Raw genomic sequence first — 20004 nt, 5'->3', positions numbered from 1 at the left:
AGCTGGTATTCGAATTATTAGAGAGATTGTTTGGTAATGATTTTTACCTCATCGAATGGTAAAAGTAAAAACTCTTCGGTTCCAACGACCTGTTGAAAATTTTGTAGCGCATATTTATGCGATCGCGTATGCAGCTCTTTGCAGGAATGAGCATCTGGAAGGATAATGAAAGCATATATAATTTGGGTTCATAACCAAATCATGTTAGATAAATACAGCAATGTTTCCAGTTTAGAACTAGGAACCAATATTCTTCATCACTGATAAGCAATCCCTTAAATCAATTAACCGTAGGTTTAGGTATGATTAATGAATACTTGATCTTCCTCTCAAACCATTCCGAGTTGAACACTCAGACTTCTCGTTTTGTAACCTAGAAAATCTAACCTAAAATATTAGTCACCTATTAGTTGATATAAGAACAATTGTGGAACTCAATAGTTCCGAGAGGCCTATACCTGAAGACCTCTCTATATACACTCTCAATACCTATCTAATATCTAAAAAACATATTCATATTGTAACCTAACCTAACAAAAAGAAGCAATAAGAAACGTCGATGCTTCACACATCAAGCAGTCCAATCACGTATTTTCTACTCCAATAATGAAAAAGCTCAAGTCATTTACTTATGCATGAAATCAACTTAGAAAAGTTGCTACCACAAATTCTCCGACCCATAAAAAGTTTGACTTACAAAGTAAAAACTTTGTCCGTGTATTTTACAGACTGCATTAAACAGCTCCCACATAAAATAAAAAAATGTGTCTTTACTCACCGGCAAAACTGCGTATGCCCAGGCAGTTGGATGGATGCAGCTGTCGCAGCAAGAATTTACAACATGCCTCGCGTACCGAATGAATTTGCAACAAACTGGAGGCGGGCAACAGCACCTGCACATTGTCCTCGGTTATGGTGATCTCACCGGTGTAGGTGTAATCGATGAGTTGACGCAGCGCCGTCACATCGACATCGTGCAAACGTACCGCACCCTGATTGCGCTCGAGCATGTCATCTAGTGAGGGTAAGGAATGTGAAGAATAAGAATTTAAGAAGTGGTTCAAGACGAACGACGAAAATATTAGCTGTCTTCGATTCATCACGTCACAGGTGGATAGATTTGAGCTTTGGGCTCTTGTCACTATTTTACGCCAGTCTACCAAATAAATTGTTCCGATTCCCTTCTCTCCAAACTTTGACAAATCGAAGACAGCTCTTAAGTGTTGTATTATTTAGAGTTTCTTACCGTTGAACATGGCATAGAAATATGGTGAGACCGAGGCAAGTACCACTTTGTGAGCCTGTATAGTTTCGCCGCCCACTTCCAGAGAAACATCGCAAAGCTGAAAATATAAGGAGAAAATAAAAATTAGAATTGCATATTTTGCTTTGTAAGACGAAGAAGAATGGTCGTTCATTAAATCAAGTAGGTACAAAGAGAATTAACAACATACTATTTAGGTAAGAATTGCATAACATAGAAATAAACGACGTCAGGTTACAAGAAGTCGTCCCTACATTACAGTTATTTTAGAGCCTTAAAACATTCCCCAAACAGTTTTGGCCAATATTACCGGGTTGAGAGCCTTTAAGTGTATAAAAATCCGGACTCATTCCGGTCTCGAAGAACCGACTGTCGTACATACTACTGATCATTAATATTCAGCTTCAGCAAATGTGATTTGTGATTATGATTAACTGTTCACGCAGATGACGTGAATTTGCTATCAAATTCGTGTCACAGACCTTATTTGCGAGCTTTCTGAGGCACTATTATTGTAACAATAAACCGGCACATATGCTGCCACCGACTTGTCTGCACTTTTGTTCTAGAAACTGTAAAAGGTGAAGAACAAGCACTTCCTTATCACATTTTTTTGCGACATCATTACATTAATAGCAACAAAGCTGATAACGAATCATATGAGCTTAATCACGAATTACTGCTCGTAGGCTTAAAATATTGTTTATTTTGCTACGTCGCGACGAGTGAAAAACTCAAAGCTAGGAACCTGTGTGGGAAGAAAATGTGATAACGACTCATTTACGTTAGAGGTTGATGCACTTATATCTCTGGTAAATGCTTGACCGAGCTTCTCAGACCTTCGGCAGTCTAAACTCGATTCCACGGTTTAATGGATAACACTCGGATTCGATTGCGACAGTGGCATCTAGGCTTTCTTTCGTCTCATTTTAGTTGAAATACAGATATTCCTCTATTAAGTCGGATTTATTAGTGTTCTTGAAGAGAAGGACTCAAAATGCAACGAACATAATGTGGGGAAGTTAAAAAAAACTGCAGAAAAAGTTTGCAATGGTTGATTAGAACGCCTTTCCGAGAAGATCGGACGGTATATTAAATACCGTATTAAGTGCGTTCTATACATTCCGTTCGATTCGAGTTGAATCTTAGAGAAATTACATTCAAAGGCTGCTACACTATTTTCACTTTAAGCCCACGTCTTTTAACCTACCCTAATGTGAGGTCATGTGTGAAATAACATATTACAACAAAAAAAAATTGAAAGAAATAAATAAGAGTACTTTACTCAATCCACACCTCCAGCCATAAACTGCTTTGTTTTTCCTTAAACCTTTTTCCGAAATACTAGACTCCGTAATTTTTTTCCTATCCTCCGGCTGCTTCTTAAGCCATTTGCGTACTCAACACCGCTAACACTTAGATGTTATTGACACTGACGCGTTTGTCGCATTCAAATCCCCTGTGGCAGCACAAACCAGACATATGGCAAACCAAGTGCAACAACACAAACATCAAGTTAACACCAAAGCATAGCGCAGCAAGGCCGTCAAATGCTCCGTCACGTCGTCGGGAGGATGCTCAGGTTGTCGCATTTCTATTGACATTCAATACGAAACTTCATGTGCAAGCGTGCATTCAAGCATAAATATACAGACAAGTATGAATATATTTAAAGTTGTTAGCATATGCATCATATGCACTTGTACAGAAATGAATATGTTTCTGAAAAGAATTTAATACAATTCTTCTTGCGGTGGCCTGCAACGTGCGACATATGACACTTCACGCCTTGTAACTCCAACTGCACACATATATATATATCGAGGTGCACTTATTTGCTTTTCGCAATGACCTCCTCTTGCCAGTTTCCAGTTCGCATGGCTGTGAGTAAGTGCATATGTATGTGTGAATATTATCTTGTTATGCTTTTTGGTTTGAGTGGACGACTTGTGAAGTTGACAAAGTTTGTGGCAGCAATGACATTTGCTCGCAAATTACATCATTTACACCGAACGTGGCAAGCGATGTACTATGTTGGTGGAAGTAAATAAAGTAAAATGGATGAAGTTAGGTTATCGTGCACATGAAATGAAATAATTTCACTTGTGAAGTTTAACGCTGCATAGTATATGTATGAGCTACCATTTCATATACTTTGTAAGGTTCCTAACCTCAAAACATATTCGATAAATAAATTTGTTTAAAATATGTATAGAAAGCTTAAATACTTTACTTTACTCAAGAAAGAGAGTGGAGAAAATGAAGTTTAGATCACTCTAGCAATGCCAACATTTTGTCTGTTTATATCTGATAGATAAATGAGATTATTTCAGTGATTTCATTCTCTCTTTTATAACCAGTTGATTACCCGTTTCGGATATGACGTTAGCGGAGTGAGATAGCCTTTTAACTTCGTGGTTACTCTAAATAATTGACAACTGGATCTAATACAAATATTTGAGGCCGCGATTTTGTCAAAATGTATTTTTTATCGATCTGTCACATGATATTTTTTACCATCTCAAAATTTTGTCATTTACTTGGGAGTGGCCAGAAACGATTCTTCTCCACATGGTTCAAGCAGCTCGCGACTTCCGGTTTTAGACCAAGTATTCTCTGGGCCAACAAACACCCGTTTGGAGACGAGCTAAAGTAAAAAAGCGATTCCGCTTTTGCGGTTGTGCGTAGGGTTTGGGACCCACCACATAAAAACGAAGTACCAATGAAAAATCGACGATGCGATGCCTCGGTTGAGTGACATAGTTCAGCGAATAAAAAGACAGCGGCTGCGCTGGCTAGGTCATGTTGTCCGAATGGACGAAAACACTCCGGCTTTGAAAATGTTTGATGCAGTACGCACGGGGGAAGCAGAGGAAGGGGAAGCCCTCCACTCCGTAGGAGTGACCAGGTGGAGAACGATCTGGTTACACTTGGGATCTCAAACTGGCGCCAAACTGCGAGGGAAAGAGATGAGTGCCGCGCTATCATCGATTCGGCTATAACCGGCTAAACGGTTCCAACGCCAATCACATACATATCTTCTTCTACATCTTCGTAATACGTTCACAATGAGGTTTTTAGCCCCTTTAAAACATTTTGGCAGATTTTTGACTCTTCTGAGAGACATTTTGAAATATATATTCTGACTTCTAATAGTCTGTCATCCTCAAAACTCGTGACTTTACTTTTTCAAGCGTAGAATTAAAATAAGAACGAAGTATTTGCTTTGACAGTCAAGAAGAGCTGACAGCGGTAAGTGACAGAAAAAACTCCTTGGAGAAATCGCTGTCAGTTCATCATTCCTTCCCATAAATATTTTAATGGCTATTAAAAACTTTAATCTTCACCGCCGCCTAGTGCAGTAGACAGTTTTCTGCCTTTTGTTGTGTTTACCGCCAGTTAATATGTGCGTCATGGCACTAAAACAGCCCCAAGGAATTTTACAAATTACTTAGACAGAAACTGGAAATGTTTAGCTTGGATAGGAGAGAATTTAATAGCAGTAAACAAAAAATGGTCTTATTATGTATACAGGGTTGGCAAGTTCTGTTGACGGAAAAGTAATTTGGGACGAAGAAATAACATTAACTGTTGATATATCTATTATATATAGATTGAACACAAAAATGCTCCAAAACATATCATCAAATCATGGTATACACAGATATTAAATAAATATAATAAACAGCTACTATAAATCTTGTACTATATATTCCTTGAGTAGTTTGTTTATAATAATCTCCTATAATCTCCTGAATTTAGTTCCAAAGAATATAATTTCTAACCTTGTATCACTAGCACAAAAATCCAACAATTCTGAAAGCTACTAAAAGCATATAAGTGTGTAAATACACGACAATTACACATGTCTGCCTTCCATGCGGCAACGGAAATACAAGAGCAGTTATGCTTAGCGATGCATACGAGTTGTTATACTCAAAGGATCAAGTGCTCATACAAGTTGCATGAAATTTTGCCTGCAGGGCGTCGAACGTTTAAGTCATTTTCGTGGTAATGAACGACGACTGTAGTGCGACGAGCATCCACAGAACACTTTGTACTGCTGCAGTAAATGTTTTAAAAATACACTCACGAGAATGGTGAGGTGTAAATTCCACTAGATACCAATAAAAGGGTAGAAAATGTAAAAAATATTGCATAGGATACTCGTATATATATTAGTCAGTGTCATAACTAACTCGAATATTACAGGTAAGGTATTAGTCCACAATTGATTTAGTCGGAGATCCAAGAAATCATCAGGACTCTCGAAGTTACTTGAGAAGGATGAGAGACCAACTTTTTCTCAAAGAACGATGATTTCAGATATCAAGAAACTGTTTGGATATTAATAAAACGAGCTTAGGTCGACAAGATCAACCTTATACCACTGAGAAAATCATCTTACCACTCAGTAGAGACTTTGTCATAATTCGTGGAGAGTATTGATTAATGAGTATATGTATTTCTGTTGATGGTGAGAAGAACTCGTTGCGATTTATCTGAAGGACAGACCTCCAATCATATAACGAAATAATCGGTGATCCAAGTAGAGGTACTTTTTTCTATAGCCTTTTTTTGACAGATCACGCGTGAGTCGTGTCAAGCTGTCATGTTATTTTTCAGTACTGTGTGGCATTTCATCTTGGAAAGACCGCAGCAACTCGGACTGACGTATGGAACGACTTGGAGTATTTAATGTCGAGATCTTAAATTGAAAGCATACAAAATACAGCTTGTTCGAGAACTGAAGCCGGGCCCTTCGCTCTATGGGCTCTGAAAAAGTTCCAAGAAGATTCGGCGTTTTCGAGCCAAATTCTGTTCAGGCGTGAGGCTCATTTCTGGCTCAATGGGTATGTAAACAAGCAAACTGAAGAGATTCAAGAGATGCCATTTCATCCAGAAAAGAAAACGGTTTGCTGTGGTTTGAAGACCATAGGCCTTCAAAAATGATGCCGGTGAGAACGTAACTGTCAATTGCAAACGTTATTGCGCCTTGATAACCGACTATTTGATGCCTGAAATTGAAGCTCGTAATCTCGGCGACATTTGGCTTCAACAAGAACATACACATCGCATCAATAAATGAGAGAGATTCAAGAGATGCCATTTCATCCAGAAAAGAAAACGGTTTGCTGTGGTTTGAAGACCATAGGCCTTCAAAAATGATGCCGGTGAGAACGTAACTGTCAATTGCAAACGTTATTGCGCCTTGATAACCGACTATTTGATGCCTGAAATTGAAGCTCGTAATCTCGGCGACATTTGGCTTCAACAAGAACATACACATCGCATCAATAAATGAGAGAGCACTATGGTGAGCAGATAAATTCACGTTTTGGGCCGGTCGATTGGCCACCAAGATCGTGTCATATTACACCGTTAGATTTTTTTCCAGTGGGGATATACAAATCCTAAAATTTATGCGGACAATCGAGCTTCGATTCAGGCCATAGAGCAAAACATCACGTGTGTCAATCGCTATTTACCATTCGAAATGATCGAACGTGTCATCAAGTTAAATTGGATTCAATGGATAAAAAATAAATGCCAGAGAATGTTCTTTCAAATGATAATAAACATTCCCCATTTAATTTGAGTTTTCGGTTTTTTTCTTTAAAAATGTAGGGAAGCTCGAAATGAATCGCCCTTTATAATAGAACAGTTTATAATTTTCTCTTTAACAATTATATTTATGAAAGAGTGACCGCGGTAAAGGAACTTTGTGAACTTAATGTAATTTGTTCACAATTTTACTTACTGTTTATTCAAACTTATTCCACAAGAATCATTAATTAAAAAATCATTCCACAAATCTTTAATTTACAGCTGTCACTATCATTCCTCATTAAATAAAGTTAAAAGAACATAATTGTAATTTGCTTATTGACAAGCATTATTACGCCCTCCACAAGCTCCCATACGCGTCAATCAATAGCAAGGCAAGTAATGAATTGTTAAGAATAATGGATGCCTGAAGAGAGGTAGGTAGATCTGCCATTCACAATCAGTGAAGGAAATATTTTATTATGATTACATATATTTATGGTATACTATAAAGAACATAGTTGTCATGTCACAACCGTATATTAAATAGCTTTAATTGGAACCTACAATTTTCAGCAATCCACTGGCGATATGTCACACACAAACCACAATCTTCACTACAAAACCAACAATTAAAGCCCTTACATACATAGACATAAGTACATACATATAAAGTAAAGTTTCCTCATGAAAAAAAGCAAATCAAAGTCAGCGGAGCACTCATACGCCCCCGCCGGCCAAAAAGTTCGAATTGCTGCCAGCAAAGTTTCAGCTACTCATAACTGTACGTAGTGTATGTATGTATGTATTGGTGTAATAAATGCGAGTATATTATTATAAAAGAGTTGGTGACCACGTGCAGCCAAAGTTTGCGTGAAGATGTCAATCAAAGCTCGACAGCAATGATGATGATGATTATTATTTATGAGGCGGTAACGATGATTGCGCACAAGATGCTTATAATGCCGATTCTGAGCAAAGCTTGTAGATATTTGCTGATATATCGTTTGTATGTGCTGCCTACTCAAGTTGGCATAAAAAGCAGCTGCGTGTCAAAATATATTTAAGTAAAAAAATAAACAAAAAAGAAATCCCAATTAAATTGTGCCTAATTGGTGTTTGATTCGAGATAATTATTGGCTCAAGCGGAGGCTGGCGGTTGTGGGTAGTGAATGCTTAGTAAATGTACAGTGCGTTGAAAGTGAATATGAATGAGTATAAATGTACTGAGAGTGTTCCCCCTCTCACTATAACATATAAGCGATAGAGGTAGAGTGAAAGAGAGTGAAAATCTTCAGAGTTGTAACTAGAGCTACACAACTTCTATGCAGTACTCAGCTTCGATCCCTGATATTAGGATGGTCCAAAGGCGTCGTTCGATATATAGGTTATGTTAGGTTAGGTCGAGAGGTAGATCTCCGCATCTGCAAAGAATCATTTATTTGAACATTTCTTTGGCGTTAATAGAGATCTATAGCAGTTTCGAAGATCTCTCAAGTTCCCACGGTTTCTATGCCACTAATTCAAAGTAATTCCGCCCACTGTGTGGCAATAAGTTTTTGGTTTAATTTTTGCAACTATCACACGTCTTAATAAATACATTAGCATGACATAGATAATATCCAAAAATAAAATAAATTAAAGTTGCGTAGAACATGTAGGTAAATGCCTACGTTTAGTAAAACGCTACGAGCTTGACAACTTGTGTAATTAATTAAAGTCAAAGATCTATACAGTGTCCTCCTTTCTGTGCACGCAATGGTCAAGTACTTTTGATTGGTTTGACTTACCCGTGGAGCTGAGGACAGAACATAAGTGGATCGGCACTTATAGCGCAAAGAGAGCGCCAGCGACACTTGACATTCGAGTGAATGGTTGTTGGTATACAATCTATATTTATAGTTTTGGAGATTTGAAACTGAATTTTGGAGCAAACTAAACCAATTCTTTTTGAGTTATATAGATATCTGCTAATTTATAAGACAAATATTTTCATGATATTTTGTACGACGATTATAAAGAGATTTGAACGAAGGAAAGAAGCTTAAACTTCTGACGATATAAAAGATTGAATTTGAAGAATGGAACCATGGAAAATCGGATTTTCATTTTTAGAAAGTCATGGAAATTTTATAACTGCTTGGATTAATAATTACTTTTCTGAGAAATCTACTTATACAGTCATTTACAAATCGTTCTACTCGGTATAAGGGTTATGACCCAATTTCGAGATTTTACGGAAGCGAGCTCCCAAATATAAGTGGTTTGTTAGAGTTATCAACTGAGTCGCATAAGTTTTTAGCCATAGAAAGAACATTATACAGTAGAGAGGCGTGGGTTTAGGTCTACTGTGTTCAGTTTTAGACTCTGCTGGAATGACGTCATCAGCATAAAAGTTGGTAGTGAAGTAGTTTTTCTACTTCAAATAATTGAAAAAGATTTAGTCAGTCAGTCTCAAAATTAAACACTCGGTATATGAGGGAATATTCGAAAAATACCTATACCTAGTCTTGAGCCTTATCATTTCTCTCCAACGAAAATTTCATAATTTGACAAATAATTTCATAATTTTATAATTTTTTTTCATAATCTATAACGTTAATTTCCGCTATTAAAAACTACCGTTATTAATATATTAAATATTTCGATATTACAACAAAAACCTGTAGGGTATAACCCTCTGAATCTATAATTAATAACACATTCTCTCTCTCTCTCAACTCATTAATAACTGTAAATTCTCTATCAACAACTGCTGCCAGCTTCGCGCTCATTCATTAAAATATGAAATTTTATTTGCACGACACAAAAACGTTTCATTGACCTAAGCGTGCGCCAGCAAAACGCTTTAACTATTAAGTGTTGCTAAGCGTTACGCTGCTATGCGCACACTATGCTGCCCCGTGCAATTGACAATTGACTAGGCTGTCACAAATTGAACGAATTATCAAGATAATATTAAAAAGCAAAAAAAAAAAACAACAACATTATATCATACAACAAACACTTGGATGAATGATGAATGACGCTTGAGCTGCGAAAAATTTCTAATTTCACATTTCTATGCGAAATTTCAATGAGCTAGCGGAAAGTGCGCCAAAAAGCATAAGCGAGCGAGTGCGTGACACTTGCGTGCGCTTCAATGATTACAACAACAAAAAAAATACAACAAATACATAGCGGAAAATTCAAAATGTGCGGGAGCAATGACCACACCATCAGCGGTGAACCAGCGACGCGCTGACAGCGCTTAGCACAACTTAATTAATAAAACGGTGGGGAGAAATGCACAAAAACAAAAATTAAAAGCAAAAAAAAAAAATAGTTTATCAACAGCAACAGTTTTTTGTTTTTTTTTTGTTGCTTTTGATTAATTACTTCGCCTGTCCGTGCCACTCACTCACTCTCTCACTCCAACGCCTGTTGATTCTCTCTACTCGCATGCTAATTGCCTGCTTTTAACAGCTAGCTGCGCACTAATTAAAAACTGCTGTAAACAGTTATGTTTATATCTATATATAAGTATAAGACACACACCTGCGTGTTGTTGCGCATTTGATTGATGGCCGCAAAGGAGGCGATGCAATGGCCGGGATTTTGATGATGCGCTTGCGGCAGTACCTCCTCATTCGGACCCGGTGGGCTTAAGTCGCTTGGTGTTTGTGTGGAATTGTTGCTGGTGGTGGTGACGTCCTCATTATTGCCACCCGCGGAGTTATTATCCGTTGAGCTGCAAAGAAAGATACATGAGAAGGCGCTTAAAAAATATGCATAAAAATTTAATGGAAGAAGTCGTAAATAGTAGGTTATTAAAAGATAATGCAGGTAAATATCTTAAACATTAAGTAATGTGTTTACGATCGAACTCGAATTTCGTGCTATAAAATTATAGCCTAACTCTTCGTGGGTTTGTAGATAAGGAGGTATTAAATATTTTATATTTTTCTGTGTCACACAGTTCACTTTGGTTAAAGCTTCGATTTATTTTATAAGAATGTTGAAAGATAATGAGAAATAATTCCATAAGCAATTTAAGATTAGCATAATTTTTGTAATTTTCATTTGGCTCTTATTAAGTGGTATGATCTATTATATCGAATGATACAGGTTAGGTTAAGTTAAGGGGTAGATCTCCGCAGCTGCAAAGAATCTCATTTAGACAGATTCGACTGTCCTTTGTGATACCCGGAAAAACTCATAACGGATCACAGAGACATTTATGATTCCACAAAGCGCTTGGACTCTGGGATAAAGTTCTTAAGTCGGCTATAGTCGATTCCAGTCACTTCACTGGGTTCGCCGAAGATAAGCCTACCTAAGACTGGCGAATGCTGGACTTTGGAGGAGGAAATGCTTGGATGATTCCTCTTCGCCTGCCTCCAAACAGCTTGATTCAACTGATCCATGTATAAGAACTTTTTTTCAATAGTATTTTTTGACAGATCCCGTCAAATCTTGAGTCGTGTCAAGCTGTCATGTTATTTTTGTGCAGTATTGTTTGGTATTTCGTCATTGCAAGACTTACGCCTAAACAACGTATACAAAATGTTTAACTTTATAACGAAAATTCACGTTCTGTAAAGAATGTGTTTCGCGCGCTTCCCTAAACTTATGGTCACAATAATCGGTCTACTGAGCATACTGTTCGCAACACAATCACCCATCTTGAGGCCCAGCATTAATTATTGGTTAACAGTTACCAGTCGAAATGCTCAAATGAGTCATCGAAAATTGGACTCAACGGATCTGAGACGTAACAGACTTATTAAAAAAATGTTAAAAGCCAAAGAATGTTCTTTCGAATGATAATAAACATTCCCCATTAAATTTGAATTTTCTGTATTTTTTTTAAGTAGGGATCGTCGAAATGGATCACCCTTTACTTAGATATTTAAAAGAATTGATCTTATTTTTCTGTTTAACAATATTAATCGTGTAGAAACTACTTACATAATTTGCACATCTGGTATTGAAAAGTAATAGTAGCCTCGCCCTAGATATTATAACCTAAATATAGAGTCCAAAAACGATTACTCGTCAATTACCCAAATTGCATGCCACTCAATATAAAATTCTGCAACGATTTCCAAAAAACAACAACTACAAACTCACTGCATCACTTGTCAATTGCAAATAGAAATGGCGCATACTAAAATTTCATCATGTCCAAATTGCCACTTATTGAAGCCGAAAAGCACAAAATGAGCAACTAAATTACATTTGAAATGTGCCCTGAGCCACCCGACAGCGGCGTCGAAATCAATCATGCAAAGCCGCAAAATGTTGTCACTGAAAATCCAGCAAAATGGTAGACCGTGACATGAAAGGAGGGGGAGGGTAGAAGCGTCAGTAGAGGCGGACAAGTCAACGTGTCCGCAATCTCTGCTTCACTCTGTCAATGTTTGCCGCAATTTTCTGGATTTTTACATATTTACACACACCATGTATTACCAAGTACCGTTATTACCGTTATCTGCAGTGGGAAGTACTGTTAATGCAATGACACGGCTGTAAACCAATACAGAGGATGGCCTAAAATCGCATATACGTATGCTAATGGGCAGTCGACAGACACCGCAAAGCGCCAACACAGACGACCGTCGTGCACACACACACACGGACACATCATTTAAGCCTTGCTACTTATACACACATAAATCATGCCGACTAAGCCAGACGAATTTTTCAAGTTGATTTGGCAATTTGTTTTGACTGCAAAGTGGAAGACTTGCTTCAATTTGTTTTGCCCTTTTTTATTTTTTATTTTGTTGTGCGAAAACGAGTTGAATATCTTTGCCAACACTTGGTGTTGTTGCGATAAGAAAATTCTTGCTTCTAGAAAAAAAAAATTTAACATAGTTGGCGGTTTAAAATAAACGATGCAGACGGGCAGGCATCCAAAGAGGTCAGCTTTGGTCATGTGAGTTCAGCACAGTTCAGGTTAGACACTTGCTAAGGAGGTGTTGGCATGGCGTATACGCAACCTTATTATTTTAAAAGGAAAGACAAATTGTTGCGATATATGACTATTTAATAAACAAAAATCTCTTGAACAACATGATTTCAAAATCCACGAGTAAGATAATGATAAAAGATCCTCTATTTAATGTACTAAACTCTTTTGATTATGTGCTGCTACTAGATTTATTTCATATATTGTCTCAGACCACGTCGTAACTCATCTCTTCACTAACATTTAAATAATGAAAAACTCAATTCTTTTGAGAGAATTAGAATTGAATGTCTAACTAAACTCATCTAACTTCCTTCAAAATACAACATTTCAATGAAAAAATTTAAGATTAAAGCAATCCACACTAAATTTCTCAAATTACTGTCATCAGCGCCTAAAAGCAGACTTTTGTACATCAACAAACCGCAACATAGACAAATCGTCGTGACAGCGAGACAACTGGGCGACAGCGAAATTGACAATAAGTTGTCGAACAATGCAACAAAAGACACAAACAAAAAGACAACAATAACAACGTAGAAGAGTGTGGGTAGTGTGGGTGACCAATGTGCATGGCAACGGACATTCATGTTTTGGTTATTTGAATGGACTTTTGCTTGCCTAAACCCTAAATGTGAAGGGTGGAGAAGCGCAAATAAATGAGTAAATGTTTCGGATGGCGTCATTTTCATGTTAAAAGTATTGTACTTGAATTCAAGTGGAATAACGTAATTATTTACTATGCGGCTAATGCTAGGAGTCGACAATAGACTTATGTTTACATGGAAATGTTAATGAGTTTGATAGTACTGCGAGAAGTCAGGAGGAAATAGATATATATTTTTAGAAATTTTTTACAAGAAAAACATGTAATAAAAGGCCAGGTCGGGTGCGACTGAACATTTTACACTCTCGCAATTCATTGAAGAAATTTTATTAAGATAATATACAAATTTATCCATAAAATCGTCATATATAGATATGAGGGCTGAGGTAATTCCTGAACCGATTTCACTCATTTTCACCAGCAAGGGACACTATGTACAAGACTATATGCTCACTCAATTTCGCTAAGATATCTCATATTAATCAATACATATATGTGGAATAAAGCCCACCGTATTTTTGAAAAACCTATAATTAGGTAAATGGAGAAGTTATTAGAAGGAAACACTTTCCTCTGAATTACATTAAATTATCTGAGAGATTTACCCATATTTTCGGTGAATAATTAGGCACTGAGTTCTTCATGTTCGATCTCTGGGGCCTTGAAAAGTTATAGTCCGATTTCGACAATTTCTCAACAAGTGAAGCCATAGATGATATACAGTATTTGTGTAAAGTTTTATTCCGCTATCTTCATCGGTTCCTTATGTTTACATTATAAAGTGAAGGAATAAGATGGAATTAAAAATTCAGTTATATGGGAAGTAGGCGTGGTTGTGAACCGATTTCGTCCATATTCCACCGCTGTCATCAGGGTGTCAAGAAAGTGTTATATAATTAAATTTCATTGAAATCTGTAGAGTAGTTCCTGAGGTATGGTTTTTGACCCATAAGTCCACGCCCATTTTCTATTTTGAATAAAAAAATCTGAGTGCACCTTCAATCTGCCATTCATTCTTTCTGACGTTCTTCGTCAGTGAGTTAACGCACTTTTAGTCATTTTCAACATAACCTTTGTATGTGAGGTGGGTGTGGTTATTATCCGATTTCTTTCATTTTTGGACTGTATAAGGAAATGGCTAAAAGAAACGACTGTAGAAAGTTTATATAGTTTTATTAGTTTGCGAGTTATATACAAAAACCCTATTTGGGGGAGAGGTCACGCCCATTTTTTAAAATAAAAATTACATCCAATTGTGCAGATTTTGCCCATTTTCGAAAGCAAACTCCTCAGGGTGCCAAGGAATATTTGTTCCAAGTTTCATTAAGATTTCTTAATTTTGACTCAAGTTATCGGACGTACATCCCGATTTCAACTGCACTCGTCGTCCTGATCATTTATATATATATAACCCCATATCTAACTCTTTTATTTCTTGGTGACACAAACAACCGTTATGTGAACAAAACTATAATACTCTGTGCAACATGTTGCGAGAGTATAATTAGATAGAATTAGGCTTAATGTAGCCGTTAATTAGAAGATAGAATCTAGTCGTTGGTGGTGCAGAAAAGTGAAATATGTTTAAGTACAGCTATTGACACCCGAGTCAAAAGAAATGTTATTACATTAACATAAAGGGACTATTCGGATCAGAACCAAAAACCACCAAAACCATTATTGACTCACAAATGAAAAACTAATCGAAACAGTCTGTCCGAACATTTATTTTCTGACATGAAATAGAGGTTTAATTATCAGGATCTTAGATCTCCAGCTATGGATCTCCGTAACTTCAACTAGGGTTGTTATTTGAAAAGATTTTCCTACAGACCACACTTAGTTATTACAAGCTTTACTACTTGACAAATGCAGTCAATACTCTTTACAACGAGAAAGAGCCCGTAATGTGCATGCTTGAACATCAACAACTCGCCCTCAACTACCGCATTAACTGTGTTGGCGCAGTTACACTTTTGAGGCTTCACCCAAAAGTAAGTACACTTAATACTTTTGTGCTCATATGTAGGCTAATGTGTGCAATAAATATTAAGGGTGCAACATTTTGTGGTGCGACAGTAATGACGGCGACGACGCGGCTTTTGTAGCATGGAAAATCCCTGATTTAGGCGACAAGCTGATACACCCAGTGCCATTATGGGGTATTGTCTGCGCACAAAAGTATTTCGGGGTTGTAAGTCGAAAATTTTTGTATGAATGGGATTTGTAGGATCAGCAGTTGGCTTGTTCAGTCCGTTTTAGGGGTTAGTTGTGAAGCAACTAATGAAATTTAGTGTTTGCTGTGTAAGGAAAAAAAAGTTTTTTGTTTAAAAAATATAATTCATATTTACTTACATATTTGATTTAACTGGCAGAAACATGTTAGCGTTTATTTGCTTGGCGTGTTGAAGTAAGAATTTCTAGTGTTAGGCAGATATTTGCTAATGGCAGTGTTTATATCTCTGCTGCTCTCTCTCTCTCTCTCTTTTTCAATCTCCTTCTAGTAATTTAGTGATCCATTGCTGTCGCGTGCTCATCCGTCACACACTTCCGTTATTTATTTTACATAAATTGCCTATTACTCAGACGTTCTATTGTTTTGTTTGTTGATTACAAATCGACTTGATATTCGAGCTTGCTGCGCCACTTCAGACAAACCAACTCACACCTATTTGTGGTGTATGTTGAAGTAAATTTGTAGACAATTCTTTTTGTGGTTGTTGCAATTGATGCCTTGACACGCACTTCAGTCACGAGTGCTAGCAAAGGCACAGCTGCTTCGTATCACACGCACTTCTGGACAGCTGAACTGAAGTTGGTTCTCAATTTGGTTGAAGCCTGGCAATAAACAGACGTTATGGAAGCAAAAATTGTTTATTCTGCGAGCGCGTCTTTTTATCTGAAAGTAGAAAAGTAATGAAGTTGAGTTAGTAAAGTATATAAGTTAGGCTTCAGAGTTTTCTTAGTTTAGTTCATATATGTAAAATGTGTCTATATATATATATATATATCTAACCATACATTTGTGTATATTCAACTGCAAGCATCTGTTTATGCCATTAAACCACAAATGCTGCCTAAAACCCAAATTTCTTCAATGAAAGTCAAACAAATTGCTATTAACTCGGGATGAATAGCACACTTTTAGGCGATTAAAGCCACCCTCATACAAGCAAGTAAGGCGAATGCTCGAAATACCAAAGCATAAAAGGCTGCTCACCCTTGTAAATGTATGTAAAGCGTGTAGCACAAGAAAGCACGCAAAATATTCGGGTCAATTCGCCAATCAAGAGTGCAAACACAGACACAGAAATACATATTTTTATACAAAAATACAAACAAACACACAAATCTAGTATGAAAATGTACTCAGAAGAATGCTGAAACCTATTTTTATACGAATAAGTAAATATTTATACTCACACACACATACTCATACTTACACACTAATTGTCTTTACATACATTTAGATAGGCAAAAGATAAATGAAGGCACGCAAAACAATTGTCACTGTCTGCTTTGGCATTGGATTTCCGCGAACACACACACACAAGCATACATGAAAAGCGTAAAGCATTTGGCAGCTGCTGCGAGACTACGTCTTCGTCACACCACCCATTCGCTGTCTCACTCCTTGGCTTTTTTCAGATGAAGTGTCAAAATCGATGTTGTTCAGTGTGCGCAGGTTTATTTTGGAATTTTGTCGATTTCTCGCCGTCTGCATGTACATATAAATATATGTGAGTCACGCACATGTAGAGGAAAAGCCAGAATGCCTGTTAAGCGCCTGTGTGTATACTACACTTTAAGTTACATGCTTTTCATATAGCGTTGGTAGTCATATTTTTCCATTTGAAGTTCAGCAAATCACTTCTGCTTAATCGAGTGTGAAATTTGAAATTGTGTAGCAAATTAACGCTGGCGTCAAATAAAGTTTTATTTTATAACATATGGCATAATTGTAGGCGCACAGCTAGGTTATTAAAGATAAAGCATGTTTTTGTAGAATATTTTAAGAATTTTTTTACATAATTAAAAATATGTTTTATAGAGCTGAGTGATTGCTGCTCGATAACAGAATTAAAGCAGTAAAATTTTAAATAGATGTGACTCCTCCCTTTTCTGGGTCAAAAACCATATCTCTACCAATTTCTCAATTTCTATGAAATTTGGTTTGTGATCTTTTCCTTTCAACCCAATGATATGTTGTGAAAATAGGTCAAATCGGTTCACAACCACACTTACTTCCTATATACCAGAACTTTGAAGTCGATCTAAATCGTTTACTTTACAATATATAAAGTAAGCACTAGTGAAGATATCGGAACCGAACTTTATATAAATACTGCATTTATAGTGTGGCATGGCTCTTCTAAAAGTCATCGGAATAGGACTATAAGTTTTCAAGGCCCGATAAGGAAAAAAGCTCTCATGTATTGTGTGAATATTTTCAAAAATATCTCTAGTTTATGTATCATCCTCTGATATGAGGGAGACCTTTAATACTCCACCAATTTATTGAAATATCTTCCATGTTTTAATAGTCTTTTAAGCCAGTCGCAAAGGTTCTGTACTAAATTATGACAGGTTTTTGAAGTGAAATTCAGCATAACTAAATAAATTTGTCTCCGCTAATTTTTAATAGTACTGTACCCAAAACTGAGAACATTCCTGTAAGTGTTAGTTCGCTAGTTTTTAATTATAGGAATATAGTGCATATCAAAAGATGATTTTATGTTCTTGAATCTATTTTACCTAGCCTCATTATTTTACTCGAATTAAGGTTTTTTACAACAATACCTGGAAGATCATAGAAGAAATTCAGTGTTTTAGAAAATATTTAAAAATTTACATAATTTTAATTTTATCATCAAAAATATATATGAAAAAAAAACAACAACAACAACGCATATCACACCATTGCCATTGAAGCCATTGAAGCTGGCATTTCTGTAACTGCATAAATTATGCGTTCTTCAGCACACTCACCCACATACAAACACAATGTACACAGACGCTTCATGCCAGCGATTAAATGCTGAGTTTGCGAGTTAATTAAATTTCTGCAGCGTAATTAAAGCGCATTATTGGTGCGTTTAATGCGTGTTGACACACATGTAGTAGCTCTTGCTTTTACAAGCGCTTTGTAAATATTTAAGTTGCAGTGAAGGTGCAACAAAGCTGACGCTACAACAAAAAGTTGCACTCAAAGCGCTTGCAACAACAACAGAAACATCGCACATTTTCTATAACCGTGATGGCACTAAATATACATACAGTTATACATATATATACATATATATGTATATGTATATGAACTCATGTTATTTGTAGCTTGACGGTTGACTGTTAAAGCAATTTGCTGTTGCCGCTTTATGCCGCCGAATGTGGCACAGTGTGTCGGGTGGGTCGTACGTTTGCAATAAACATTGGTTGTTGTTGTTGTTTGACGCTTTTTCGCATTCAATGCGTGCGTTTTCATGCAAATAAATATATATATATATATGAGTTGGCAAAGTGAAAATACAGCAAATTTTGCAATTGCAATTAAATGAAGGAAAACAAAATAAAAGAAAATTAAAAAAAAATATTTTTTTGTTGCTTTTTTGCATACGTTGCAAAGTGGCCAGACGCATGTCTATGTATATACACATACTTTTCAATAGGTGCGTCTGCATGTGCTCGAAGTGAATGTCTTGCCGCTAGACAAATAGGCGGCTGTGGCAGACATAAATATGTATATTCACACATATGTTTACACTTATATAGATATAGAAATGGACTTGCTCGTGCTTTCCAAAGCGAATGCATGTCTGCAAATGTATGTAAATGTGTGTGTTTGTGTGCGTGTATGGTTTCCAAAGTCTATTTGTCTGCTGGTTGCACGTAACTGCACTTTGACTTTGTTTGCCTGCTATACCGTTATTGTCGGTTATGGCACGTGGGCTTGATAAATTGTCTAATATGTCTGCAACTTGCGCGTCTACAAGTTAATTTTTGGCTCTGATTGACGGCAGTTGCAACGAAAGTGGCGAAAGTTGAATTTCAATGCAATTTGATTGGATTTTCAGTTATGGACTTGACCTTAAGAAAGTGCAAAAAAGTAAGAAATATAAAAATAATGAAATGAATTTGCATTAAATTTTAAAATCTTAAAGAAAATATATTCGTCTTGAACTTCATATTCTCAAAAATGTCCAAAACATATCTATTTGGAAACAGGGTTGCCAACTATCCAATTTAAACTGACATTTTTTTTATCAAAATGCATGCAATATATAAGATCGGTTATTCAAGCTTTCAGAAAGAAAATTTGAAAATCGTTAATAAAAACAACTTATTAAATAGGGTTGCCACCTATTGAAAAAAAAATTATTTACTTTTTCGTATTAAACTAAAATATGTTTAATTGTTGATGCACACATTGGTTGATATATACGATATAAAGTCAACTGAAAGCTTGAAATTCTTTATTTTAGGCCTGGGCCTACTATACCGATTTTATAAATTTTAAACACCAGTCCACATTATCTTTCATATTGACTGATATTTTTGATACAAAGTCAACGGTAGAAATTGAGGTTCTCATATTCGGTATCTGGGAGCTTGAAAAACTGTAGTCAAATTATAGAC

At 36.4% G+C, this 20004-nt stretch overlaps 1 protein-coding gene across 1 annotated transcript in view; it reads right to left on the bottom strand.

Annotated features, from left to right (window-relative positions):
• Nucleotides 1-20004, bottom strand: part of LOC105218653 (kelch-like protein 17) — a 52301-nt gene that overhangs the window by 2560 nt on the left and 29737 nt on the right. Inside the window, 5 exon segments of the mRNA XM_011194373.3 lie at nt 48-154; nt 779-1015; nt 1247-1343; nt 10349-10541; nt 15727-16270. Of these exon segments, the coding sequence (XP_011192675.1) occupies nt 48-154; nt 779-1015; nt 1247-1343; nt 10349-10541; nt 15727-15752 (660 nt within the window). The 5' untranslated portion in view covers nt 15753-16270.

The sequence above is a fragment of the Zeugodacus cucurbitae genome, chromosome 6 (assembly GCF_028554725.1).
Source record: "Zeugodacus cucurbitae isolate PBARC_wt_2022May chromosome 6, idZeuCucr1.2, whole genome shotgun sequence".
NCBI classification, from domain to species: domain Eukaryota; kingdom Metazoa; phylum Arthropoda; class Insecta; order Diptera; family Tephritidae; genus Zeugodacus; species Zeugodacus cucurbitae.
Note: the sequence above shows the minus strand (reverse complement) of the source record. Positions and strands in the feature narration are given on the sequence as shown.